We start from the raw sequence: 13,370 nt of genomic DNA, 5'->3' as shown, positions 1-13,370 counted from the left end.
AATTTGTTTCCGTTCAAATGTTGGCATTTACAATTTTAACATTTAAATTTCGTTGAAAATTAATTAAACATTCCATTGCTTTAAAATTTGTTAGGTGTTCTAATTCTGCAATTTAGCAGAACATGATGTGATCCGAGCATATAATTCTCAATTCAGTCAGTACAGACAAATAGATAGAAAATTGTATACAGGGTGGTCCAGTTTTAAATGTCAATAATTCACCAATCGATAGCCCATCAAAAAATAAGTTGACATGCATTATGTCATTTTCCTGAAAAATGCTTCCTAAGGAAAATACTGTCGTTTAAAATTCAGTTAAAAAAATCAGTTTCTTGTCATAACTGTCAGTTGGAGCAATTTTGATCAAATTTGGAACAAGTACTTATGAAATTAATACTCCTAATGACGTTTATCAAAACTGTCCAGTGGCATAGATACAGAAAGATTGTTTTCATTTTCGGCCTTATTTCCTACATCACTAGATATTTTTCAAAAATTACACTTTTTTTACTTTTCTTGTTCAGTTTGCAAAAATAAGTGGGTTAGTCAGGTTATCCTTCTTATAAAATTCTGATTTGAAACTTCGTTTACGAGATAATTGAGTTATTACGTTCAATAACCCAAAACTAACCCAACCCAACTTAAAAATTAACTTGAGAGGCTTAAAAACTGTCTTTGTAACCAGTTTTCATAGTTTTCAGACAAATTGAAAGACTTTAGTCCTGAAAACTGACTTGAAAACTGTGAAAATCGACTTGAGAGGCTTAAAAACTGTCTTTGTAGCCAGTGGTCATAGTTTTCAGGTAAGTTGAAGAACTTTAGTATTCAAAATTGACTTATAGACATGAAAAATTACTTTCTCTAGAATTTGTGACTACAAACTCACACATTTAAACTTTGAAAATTGACTTATTAGACACAAAAAACTTGTGACTCTGAACCAACGAAAAGTGACATCAGAAAATTTGAATTTGAAGTAAGTTTTCATAATTTGAAAACACATTTCAATACGTTAGTATTGAAAATAGTTTTAAATACAGGATATGGACATTAGATTCATGAAAATTAACTTGAAGACTAACTTTTCAAGCTTCTTTACTTTGCTTTTCATTTTCTTAGAACTCTGGACTATTTTTAGGGTTTTTTAAACTGCTTTCAGCTTGGAAAATCAAGAATATCTTCGACAAGTTTTTGACATAGCAGACTTAAAAAACAATTTTAACATTATCCATAGACTTAAAAATGCTTTTTCAAAGCCATTTCAAGCTTTGTCACTATTAAACAGACTTTTAGACACTTCAGTGTTAAAAATTCGACCATTTCTTACAAATCTAGACTTTTTTAGTGCTTTAAGGCTGATTTTAGCTTGAAAAATAGAGTTTTAAGGCTCTTCTCGATCTTCACAAGGTTTTGACTTCAGGCCAGTTTGTACAGTGTAAATAAAGTCCTGAAAATAGACTTTTGGACTATCTTTAATCAAAGTAAAGTCATTTCTACCTTTAAAATTAACTTTTAGACTACTTTTAGTAGTAAAAAATGACTGTTTTTCGTGTTTGAAATCCAGTTTCAGACACTCGACAATGGATTGCAGTATAAAAAAACGAATTTTAAAACAATTCCTAGTAGTAAATAACAAGTTTTTAGACTATTTAGTCTTGAATGATCAGTTTTACACTACTTATAGTCTAAAAAATTTCTGGAGAAATTTCTGGTATAGAAACTGGAGTTCTGTCTTCCTTAGGAAGCCTTTTTCAGAAAAATGACATAATGCATGTCAACTTATTTTTTTCTGGACTATCGAATGGTGAATTATCGACACTTAAAACTGGACCACCCTGTATATTGACTATATTTAGTAAAAAATTGTAAAAAAATTTTTTTTTTCTAACTTGACTCAAAATTAGTGTAAACTCACTGATATTATGAGATTTTTGAAAAGCAACAAAATGCATTTGTTTTACAGGATCGGACTTTTCGTGTGGTTTGCTCTTCCTACTCTTTTAAAAACAAAACAAACTTTTTGCTTTGTAACTTTTCAACTTTTTTGATGATCCATCTTAGTTTGCATTTCCTCGCATTACGTATTTAATTCGCTTAGTTTCTATACGAAAACGGGGGCGGAAAGCTCGCTTTTTCGCTTACGGATAGTTTTTGTCGGTCCTACAAGAGCCTTGTTTAATAGAAAATAAAAAGGCTTTTCAGCTAGAGCGAACCTTGCATATAAACCCATTACCGTCTGCCTTTTTTCAGCTTACGGGTATTACGCTCCCAGAGTAACTTTAACAGTTTTGCCTATGCCTTCGGCAATAAGGAAGTTTAGCTTATGGAGCTCAAAGTTCATTAAGTGAAATTACTTTGCTATGACCTACTTGAGAGCAACAGACATTCTCACTTAAATGACTTGGTGCATTAGCATTCTCTTCTCATCTAGGCCGCGTGTTCACTTATTAAGAATTAATAAAATTTAGTCCGATTCTTATTTCGTTGCGGGTAATAAACCGTTTCTAATAAAGTTAGAGAACGGCAAAATGAAAAATTAAGAGATGACGGAAGTTTTATAAAGTTGAAAGTCGGATTGGGCCTCGGGTTAAACACAGAATCTGAGATTTCTGAATCTTGTAATAACTTTATCAGCTGCGGTGGATTTCCAGTAATTAAGAAACTTCAAATACCCTACGGATTTTTTAATTTTATGATTACCTCGAAGCTGGTTTGTAAATCAATTCTTTTGGTTCAATTTTGATATTTTTTACCATATTGCTCCCAGATATTGTATGTAAGCTTATTAGCAGTTTTCTTTGTGCTCTCTTAAAACTGACTTGTCATATCTAGCAGTTAAAATTATACTGTGTGATTTCTTATCCGTGTAGCCAGTGGCAATTGCCTACTTATCGGTTCTCTAAACTGTTAATGAATTATAACCAATATTCCTGTCGGAGTACAAAAAACTATAAAAAGTTTGACAAAAAAGCAACATTGGCCTGTATCAACAAAATAACCAAGATTTCAGCTAAATGTGACTTTTCAGCTTATTCTTCGGTGCTTTTCTTATAAATCTGAAGGTTATAGTAATAATAATAATAAATATCTTTATTTCAAAATTATGCAATTGTAAACATAAAGCGAAATAACGTCAAATTTCTGAAGGAAGGAAGGAAAAGACAAGAAATGAAAGCAACTACACATTTACATACATTTCACTTAACTTACATTGCGATAAACAAATATGATCACAAATTACACAACAATATACTTACACATACATCGTTTTATGTTGGAGCAAGATTCAGATAATCAGACACTGTATAAGGCTCTGTTTTCACCAGGAATGCATGGAGGAGTTTCCTGAACTGGTTGGTATGGCTTATTTGTTTAATACTTGGTGGTAATTTGTTAAAAAATCTTATACAATTATAATATGCTCCATGCTCATAGACTCAGCCTATGTCTTGGTAGAATGTAGTGTATTGGCCTAGTTGGCAGTGTATTTTTTGGAGCATGTTCTTGAAATAAATGTTTGTGTTTAATAAACAATAATATGCACTCCTGTATATACACTGCATGTACAGTAAGCAATCCGACCTCTCTGAATCTTCCTCGACATGACTCTCTTGGGTTTAATCCCAACATAATTCTTATTCTTCGCTTTTGACAAATAAAGACTTTGTTGATGTCAGAACATTGACCAAAAAACATAATTCCGTATCTAAGCTGGGATTCTAAATTTGCATAGTACATCATTTTCATAGTTGGCATCTTCACATATTTTGATACAATTCGAAAACTATAACACACTTTATGTAATTTTGTCACAACATAATCTACATGAGCATCCCATGACAATGTGTTATCCAGTATCATTCCAAGAAACTTATTCGATTGTGTAATTTGAATTTTTACATTGTTAAGATTTATTGCCAGTGGAATGTCTAGATTTGACAAATTTGTCTGAAAAATTGTGACAGGTGTTTTTGAATTATTCAAAACAAGTTGATTTTTTGAAAACCATGTGTTAGCTTTTTCTAAGATTTTTTTAGTATCTCTGAAAACTGATGTGATAGTAGTGCCCATCAATAACAGGCTTGTGTCGTCGGCGTAGTTTGTGATTTCAAGTTTGATTCCTTCTTCTAGCAATTCTGTTATGTCATTTATGTAAACTGAAAACAGTAAAGGACCAAGTATACTCCCTTGTGGTATGTCTATTGACATTTCAAGCCTATCCGAAAGAACTCCATCAATCATCATTTGTTGCTGCCTCCCAGCCAAATAAGACCTTACCCATTCAAGTGCCGTATCCCTTATACCACAATTACTTAGTTTAGTAACTAAAATGTCATGATTCAATGTATCGTATGCTTTGGACAGATCCAAAGATACTCCCAGTGGTATGACTTTGTTTTCTAAGGAACCTAACACAGAATGTACAAAGTGAAATACTGCGGTGTGTGTTGATTTGCCTTCTATGTAAGCATGCTGTGATTCATTGAATATGTTATGGTGAGAAAAAAAGTCGATAAATCTGTTAGATACTACTTTTTCAAAAATTTTGGAAAAACTTGTTAGCAAGCTGGGTCTATAGTTTTCGAACTGATCTTTGCTGCCTTTTTTGTGTATTGGAATTATTATTGCCAATTTTAATTGATGTGGAAATATGCCGAATCTAAGTGAATTATTGATTATGTAAGCTAGTGGCTTAACAATACTGGGTATTATGGTTTTGAGCAGATTTGTGGATATGTTGTCATGACCGCTACTATATTTATTTTTTAAGGTCGCTACAGTGTTTAGGATTTCTATATCATCGACCATGTCAAGAGAGAAGACTTCAGGATTTATAAGTTGTTCAGTTGTAAAAGAAATATTAGTGATGTCTTTTAAAGATTTGTGGGCGCATTTGAAAGATTGCGTTGAATTCATTTGCTACTTCAAACTTCCGCTCGCTTTCAACGTTTATTTCTGACTTGCTATTTTTATTTTTACCTAATATTTCATTCACAATGTTCCACGTTGTCTTAGATTTATTTTCCGATTTTTTAATAATGGTAGAGTAGTATGATGCCTTTTTGTTTTTCAATAAAGCATCATACTGCTTTTTTGTTCCGATATATCTATTTCTATATTCAATACTGATATTTTTTAAAACATATAGTTTGTCTAATTCTTTTTTACAGTGAATTACTTCGGTGTCTCTGTGCAGATACTTGGCATTGCCTTGATTTCTAATTGGCATTTTTCTTAAAGGAAAACATGAATTAAAGCAGCCTGATATTATTTTGCCGAAGAAGTCCCATTGATTGTCAACTGCGCTGTTATGTAAGGAATACAATTTATAAAAATTTTGTTCTGCAAGTAGCTTTTGGAAACGCAGTTTACTATCATCATTGAATATTATTTTTTCAACATGGCTTTCAGTTATTTTTCCTTGCAATGGTAAGGATATTTTTTGGGCAGAGTGGTCTGATATGTGATATTCTAAGATGGCTGTATTATAGTGACATTGTGCATTAGTGATAATGTTGTCTATGCTCATATAGTCATCAGTACTTAATATTACTTACTTTATGTGGGTTATACAGGGCATCATTTGATCCATTACAATATAAAAGTAGGTTTTTTAACCGATAGCATCTGAAACTGAAAGCAAAAAAATCGATCACGTAGGCTTAAAACCTCTTATTGTCACTCTATCTAAGCATCTTATACCAAAACCCAGAATAACCTTTCTGAAAGATATTCAAACACTGAACTTTCCCTGCGGGTCAACAAAGGTCCTAATCTCCTCCTTTAACGGTTAAGCCTCGAACCTTATATAAATTGGCCAGTTTCTCACATCTCCGAACCCAAGACAAAAGATCCGCACTCTCTATCAGTAATTAATTTCGCGGTCCCTGAAGATACTCACATCTGGCTAGAGATCTTTGCGTGATTAATAGGTTAGCTGTAAGATAAGATGCAGCATGGAAAATGGGAATGTAATTTACCGAGTTCGTGATAAATTGCCTATGTAGTTTGGTTGTATTGGATTAGGTGTGTCTATACATCGGTTAAAGGAGCCAGATTAAGTTGACAAATGATCAGATTTATAGAGGAAGAGTTAAGACAAATGCCCAAACTACAGTTTCCCAATATAAAACCCAGAAAAAAAGGTAAAATCACGTTTAGCATCTCAGGCTGAAAGGTCTCCAGGTTATCGTAGCCAGACCGTCCCTAATGGATTCTCCACTCGGGGTCCAGTGTTATTTTCTTTGTTAAAGCCATTAATAACTCAAAGATAAAAGTTTTAAAGAGAAATAGATAAATTGATATCATCAGTATAACTTTTGCTGTAAATAATGTCAAAGTGAATAATCGCAGGGGTTGAAGCGCTAATATTCTGAGGGATAGAGAAAATTTATTTATGGGATGAATAATAATTTTTTTTTTGGTAGTCGCCAACTGGAATTTGTAACATGTGTGTTTTTCCACGGTTTTGTTCAAAATTGGATGTAAAACTTAGTTAACCGCCCTACAATTACACATGCAACCCGGATAACTAAACGTTTTATGTATGCACGTGCATTCGTTAACCTGGTTTAATGAAGACACATTAACATTTCAGGCGGACGTATAGATCACGCCCATCATTACAACAATGCTTTTCGAGCTTTGGACGAAACTTTAGCTATGGAAACTGCAGTGTTGGCGGCTTTGTCCATGGTCAACCCTACCGAAACACTTATCGTTGTTACTTCAGATCATTCTCATGTTTTGACAATTGGTGGACAGGCTACTCCAAGAGGACATCCTATTTTAGGTAAGTTTGTTACTCTATGATTTTTTAATTAATTGTTAAGTTTGTTTTGTGAAGATGATTGAATTTTCCTTCCTGGAAAGTTACAGAAACTTTAGAATTTATAGGATGAAAATTATTGGAAACACCTGGCAGCTCAAAGGGGCGCTAATGAAGTGTGCACTCAAATCGATTATGCAAACCTAATAGATTATGTAACAACCATGAAAATGTAGGTGTTACCCTTTATTTCGTGCCCTTAAGACGTTAATTGAGCTAATTGTCGGCAAGTTTACCTAAGTGATTGGTTTAATTAAATTTTGATTGAAACAGGTAATATCATGACATTTCTTTGCTTCAGACCTTCTTATAGAAAGATAAATCAAATGAGGTACGATACACCATAAAGAAGGATAACAATGGTAGTCATTTAAAGTTGTTATAGTAGGCAAATCCATTAACCACAGACGAGCAGAATAAATACACACAGTGTGAGAGTTTTGAGCTTCTTAATTAGTTGCAGTATTACCACACATATTTGTAATAGGGAGTTTTTGAAGAACGACATCCACAACAAAATTAAATATCAGAATTTGTCTAAATAAATTTGACTGTTATTTTTATATGAATATCAATTTAAACTCCATATACAGCCATGCAAATTACGAATATTATAAATGGCACAAAATGCCTGTAGGCTGTGAAAAATCGCTTGTTTACTTGTACTAAAAATTGCCAATAATCGAAAGTTGACATCGACATGATGAATAATAAACACTTGATGAAGAACTGAAATAGTTCACTGATTTGCTTCAAGCAAATTTCGGCCTTTATTTCGGACATAACTTCTTAGTAATTGAAAGTCAATAATTCTGAAATGCAAAAGTTCATCTAACAGTAGTATTATATAAACTAACACTTGCGGTGTGTGTAAAGCTGATTTTACATTAAAAACTGGTTCCTCTATTTTTATTAAAATTTAATAAGGTAGAATTTAGCATCTTTTCATTGATACTTTAAAGGTGACTAAAGTCCTTTAGTCACTAGTTTGTTTCAACCCAGTTTCGAGTTTATTCTTTTAATTTTCTCATTTCCTTCTTATTTTAATATTTTTATTTTTATTTTTTAAATGTAAATTAGTACTTAAGAACCATAGATTAGTTAGTATAAGTTATTCCATTCTATTCTTTCACTTTCTTTTGTGCTTATTTTGTTTAATTTATAGTCCTTCAGTATGCCCTTTGCTGTTCATTTTTTTCTTTTCTACTACAGTTTAAATTTTAAGTACTTACCTTAGAAATATAACCATCCAATTTTGATTAAATCGGCTTTACCATAAAAAAGTAACGAGCAATTTATTTTCTTCTAAAAGTTTTTATATAAATTCTGTAAAAGTTTCAATTTGTTTGAACGAAAGTTTTCACTATATTTCAAAATTGTATAATTAAATTACGAAACCGAAAAGCTTGATTTGGTTTGGCTTGGAAGTAAGCAATTTACAGAAATCAGGTCAAGTGTTTAGTCGCTTTGAAATTAAGTGCAGAATTACCTTTCTGTAAAATACTTGAATAATGTTTAACGAGTGCAAGAAAAGACGGGCTAAGACGTTCCCTTTGCAGCACAAAAGGTTCTCTTCAAGAGTGCTTAATGAACTTACAACGAGCAATTACGTTGTGTTTAATCTTTTCCTTGGGAAAAAAATTTGTGAGAATTGGTCCTAAGCAAATAATAAAATCATTATACAAGTACATTAGAAATCTTGTTCGTTTTACCTAATTTAATTGATCCGTTTAATAATAAATAAAAATAGTATATTATTAACCAAGGTTTAGACAGAAGAATAAAAGCTGTACAAACCGTGGATAATATAGCATTTTTCCAATATTAACAAAATTTAAGATAACAACATGAAGTAACAACCTAATTTATCTGTCTCTATAATTGACATTATTATTTACCTAGGTCAGTAATATTTCCTTTTTTTGTTGGGTTTGTGCCAGACTAGAACTAGAGATTAGACTCTATTTTTGACCTAGGTCAACAATGACCATTAAGGTAGAGAAAACTAATTTCTCGGGAAAAACGTTTTTTTTATTCGTGTGAGTCAAATTCTATGTATTACTTGTATGTACTTTGATTTTTGCCATATTTGAGACTCGTAAGAAACAGTAATTTATTTTGTGTTTCTAGGACCTGATAGTAAAGTATCAGACGTTGACGGACAACCTTACACCACTCTTCTCTATGGCAACGGTCCAGGATTTGCCACCCCAAGAATTGTCCCAATGAACACCACGTCAGCCATGGAAGACAAGAACCAGGTGCATGGAGCGGCGGTTCCAAGACAATGGGGCACTCATGCCGGTGAAGATGTGCCAGTGTATGCTTTGGGACCTTTGGCAACAACGCTATTTGCAGGTCGGTACCCAGTTTTAGCTTAACAAAAATATCAGAAATATAGTTTCCGGTTAACTTTACCGTTTCTCTTTTGCTGGTAGAAAGGGTTTTGTCAAAATTGTCAATCAACCAAATCAATTTTTTCAAAACTAATAAATTACACAAAACAACTTTTTTTCAGGTACATTTGACCAAAGTTACATCCCACACGCCATAGCATACTCAGCGTGCCTCGGTGAACACCGGCTACGATGCCAAGGTCTAGATCACTACGTCCCTACCTCTGGACAAAACTGTTCACATAGTGAAGTATCCGGCAACGCTGTCAATGGACAACCAGTCGCAGTGGCGTCCAGCGTAATGGCCGACGATGGACATCGAGTGGTCAGTTCTGGATGTTGGCGAAAAGAAATGTTTAGTGACTTTGTGGCTGTTTGCATAGTGAGTATAAAGTTATTCTCCATCACTTAGATATCGGTGTCCCGGGTGGTTGGTATTAAAATTAAAGAAGGTGTACATAAGATGACTTTATAATAGTTAATAGAGTGTGTGCTAAGTGTATATACTATCAAAAAAGTGTGAAGGACCAAACAAACTGTTTAATGTACATTTTTGTATATAGTTTTAACTGAATTGATTGTAATTATAAAATTATAGTTATAACGGTCTTTTTGTGTAGCTTCAATGTTACCCAACAAAACAGGAGAAACCCAAACGGTTTATAAGATTGAAACTTCATCTAAGAATTTCTAGATTCATGTGACACATTTTAAACTATCTTTAGTAGTATTTAAAGATAAAACACTATCCTCATCGAAATAAATCATCATAAACACCCTGAAAAGATATTATTCATTGTGTACCTACAATCGATTGCTGTAACTAATGTTTTCGCAGTTCATTACGAGGCCCACGTTAATTGTTTACTTAATACGGACGTGTAAACAGTGATAGCATAGTTCCAAAACCGAGGGACAACAATATCATCCCTGTCCAGTGTATAATTAAAAGGGGTTGTTTTTGTCTGTGTATATGTGTGTGCGGTGTAATTTTTTTCATGCATTATGTCGGTTGGTTTAAAAACATGACAATTTTGACGGTTAATCAAATTAGTTTTTTTAAATAATCTCTTTTGGTTTGTTTTCAGTATTACCACATAACGGACATGTTTTTTTCTGTCACCCGTTTTTAAACTGACTGACAAAGATAATAATGCGATTCATATGCACACGTGTGTGTGTGTATCAAGCGTAATTATCGAGGGATTATTTGAGTGATCAATATTACATTTTTTTTGAAAAACCGACCGGTAGAATGACGGAGGCCGCACTGTTATCACGTTTAATTTTTCGTGCAGCTCACAGAATATTTTTATTTCCTCATAAAACAAACTATATTTTAGTTATTGATTATTGAATTTTCCGGAAAATGCTTAACACTTTTCATGTGGAATAAGTTTCATTTAAGTAAACTGTTTTTACAAATAAAAAAATGGTGCTGTTTTTATTTACATTGAACTCAACATTTTGTAATCGTTTGGTAAAGTGAAAGAAATACTTCTGGATTAATTTTTTATAACAAGTATTTCTAAAATCTAAATGTCATTGTAAATGCCTTTCATTAAAAGAGCACTCCTTTTAAATATCTGTTTTACCACTAAAAACTAAGAAAAAAATATATATACAAATAAAAGAGAGAAACATATTTGTGTGAACGCATTTATTGAAAATATGACCTTTAAAAAGAGTCCACAATTTTTTAACCTTTAGAAGCTTTAGAAACGGTTGTGCTGGCTAATTGTCCATGATTTTCAAGAAAATAGTAGTAGAGTGTAATAAAATGATTGTGCCGGCTAATTGCCTAGAATTTTCAAAAAAATAGGGAAGAATGTACTGAAATGATTGCGTTGGCTAAATGCTCAAAAATTTCAAGAGAACAGTAGAAAAATGTGTAGAATAAATTTGGCTGGCTAATATCCTAAAATTTTTAAGAGAAAAATAGAAGAATCTGTTGTAATGGTTGTGCAGGCTAACTGGCTAAATGTGTTAAAATGATTGAGCTGGCTCATTGCTCAAAATATTAAAGAAAAAAGTAGAATAATGTGTAGAAATGATTGTGCTGGCATTGATATGATTTTTTACGAAAAAAATATCCAAATGATGCCTAAACTGTCTCGTGAAAACCTCATCTCAATATTTCAATCCTAACCTAAAATATCGGCCAATATAAAGTTATACAAAAATGTTTATTATTCGCTACCACTGTTCTTATTACACTTTTTTGACACTTTTTTCAAATAACGGAGTTATGCACTCGTTTTTTTTAAAACCAGTTTTGGAGGAATATCTCTCTCAAATTACCTTTTAAGGCAAAAGTGCCCTAATGGATTCTTGTAGAGAATTTAATTCGCTACAACTCTTCCTATTACACTTTTTTGATATTTTTTTCAAATTACGGAGTTATGCACTCGTTTTGTTTTTTAAACCAGTTTTGGAGGCATATCTCCCTCAAATGACCTTTTAGAGAAAAAGTTTCCTGATGGATTCTTGTAGAGAATTTAATTCGCTACAAGTCTTCTTATTACACTTTTTTGATATTTTTATCAAATAACGGAGTTATGCACTCGTTTCGTTTTTTAAAACAGTTTTGAGGAAATATCTCCCTTAAATGACCTTTTAGGGCAAAAGTGCCCTGATGCAATCTTGTAGATAATTTAATTCGCTACAACTCTTCCTATTACACTTTTTTGATATTTTTTTCAAATTACGGAGTTATGCACTCGTTTTGTTTTTTAAACCAGTTTTGGAGGCATATCTCCCTCAAATGACCTTTTAGAGAAAAAGTTTCCTGATGGATTCTTGTAGAGAATTTAATTCGCTACAAGTCTTCTTATTACACTTTTTTGATATTTTTATCAAATAACGGAGTTATGCACTCGTTTCTTTTTTTAAAACAGTTTTGAGGAAATATCTCCCTTAAATGACCTTTTAGGGCAAAAGTGCCCTGATGCAATCTTGTAGAGAATTTAATTCGCTATAACTCTTCCTATAACACTTTTTTGATATTTTTTTTTTAGAATAACGGAGTTATGCACTCGTTTATTCTTTTAAAACAGTTTTGGAGGAATATCTTCTTCAAATGACCTTTTAGGAAAAAAGTGCCCTGATGGATTCTTGTAGAGAATTTAATTCGCTACAACTCTTCCTATTACACTTTTTTGATGTTTTTTTCAAATTACGGAGTTATGCAGGTTTCGTTTTTTAAAACAGTTTTGAGGGAATATCTCCCTAAAATAAAAATTAAAAATTATTTTTAAAAATTAAGGTTTAAAAATTATTTAGGACATCATTTTTTAAACCAGTTTTTTTTGGAATTGTTTTTATTAAGCAAGTTTGGCCCCTAAAAAAGTGAAACGAAACGAAAAAATGCAAAAAGAAGAAAGCAATTCTATTTCCATAAAAATATACAGTTTTCCGTTGCTCCACTCTTTAGAAGAACCCTGAACGATAATTAGTACTCTGTGGTAATTGAAAAAAGTCGAATAATTACAGTGAAAGTCGTGTTTAAGTGGTTTTTGAATCTGATCCATTTCTTAGTATAAAAACCAATAAATAACCGCATCTAATTTCTATATTTCTTAACTTCTTCTTAGATTTTACAACAGTTTGAAATCCCAATCCAAAACATCGATTATTTTATAAAATTTAGGTTAAATGAACTAAATTAGATTATCTTTGACCAAGTAAGCTTCAAAAGGTAACAGAATTAAAAAAGCCCCTGATTTTTTAAGCACGTTCTTAATAGTGAGTTTTTGGAATCTGGTAAAATGTTAAGGAATTTCCAAGATTAATGAAGTTACTTTTAATTGCGCGTCCCGAAACAAGCTTGATTGATGTTCGCAAGGTACAGCAGGAAAAAGGAAGCAAAACAAATTAATTTGTCAAAAAAAGATAAATTTTCTATAATGATTCAAAGCTATATGACAGCCATAAAGAGAAGAAAATTCTTTAATAATAATTTGTTTTTATCCAGACAGACAGTTTTTGGCTGAAAACTTGATATTTGCTCTTCCTGAATCTGAAATGAAATTACAGAAGGGCCCTACTTCTGTGATTGACGGGCGACCTTCGGGCGTTAATGATGTTTACTCATTTTTGTAGCCTTGAAGAAAGAAAAACTGGTCTGGAAAACGAACTTATTATTG

The 13,370-nt window shown here is 32.3% G+C and overlaps 1 protein-coding gene across 2 annotated transcripts in view; it reads left to right on the top strand.

Moving 5' to 3' along the window:
• Positions 1-9,829, top strand: part of LOC145726172 (alkaline phosphatase-like) — a 115,931-nt gene extending 106,102 nt beyond the window's left edge. For both annotated transcript variants that reach the window (XM_081975149.1, XM_081975152.1), the window contains exons 8-10: positions 6,599-6,793; positions 8,960-9,187; positions 9,348-9,829. In XM_081975149.1, coding sequence (XP_081831275.1) covers positions 6,599-6,793; positions 8,960-9,187; positions 9,348-9,637 — 713 coding nt within the window. In that variant the 3' untranslated portion in view covers positions 9,638-9,829. The remainder of the gene's footprint in view (positions 1-6,598; positions 6,794-8,959; positions 9,188-9,347) is intronic.
• The last annotated feature ends 3,541 nt before the right edge of the window (positions 9,830-13,370 follow it).

Source organism: Ips typographus, linkage group LG1 (genome assembly GCF_016097725.1).
Source record: "Ips typographus isolate SLU linkage group LG1, UJ_Ityp_2.0, whole genome shotgun sequence".
Lineage (NCBI taxonomy): Eukaryota > Metazoa > Arthropoda > Insecta > Coleoptera > Curculionidae > Ips > Ips typographus.
This window is presented reverse-complemented; position numbering and strand designations above follow the sequence as displayed.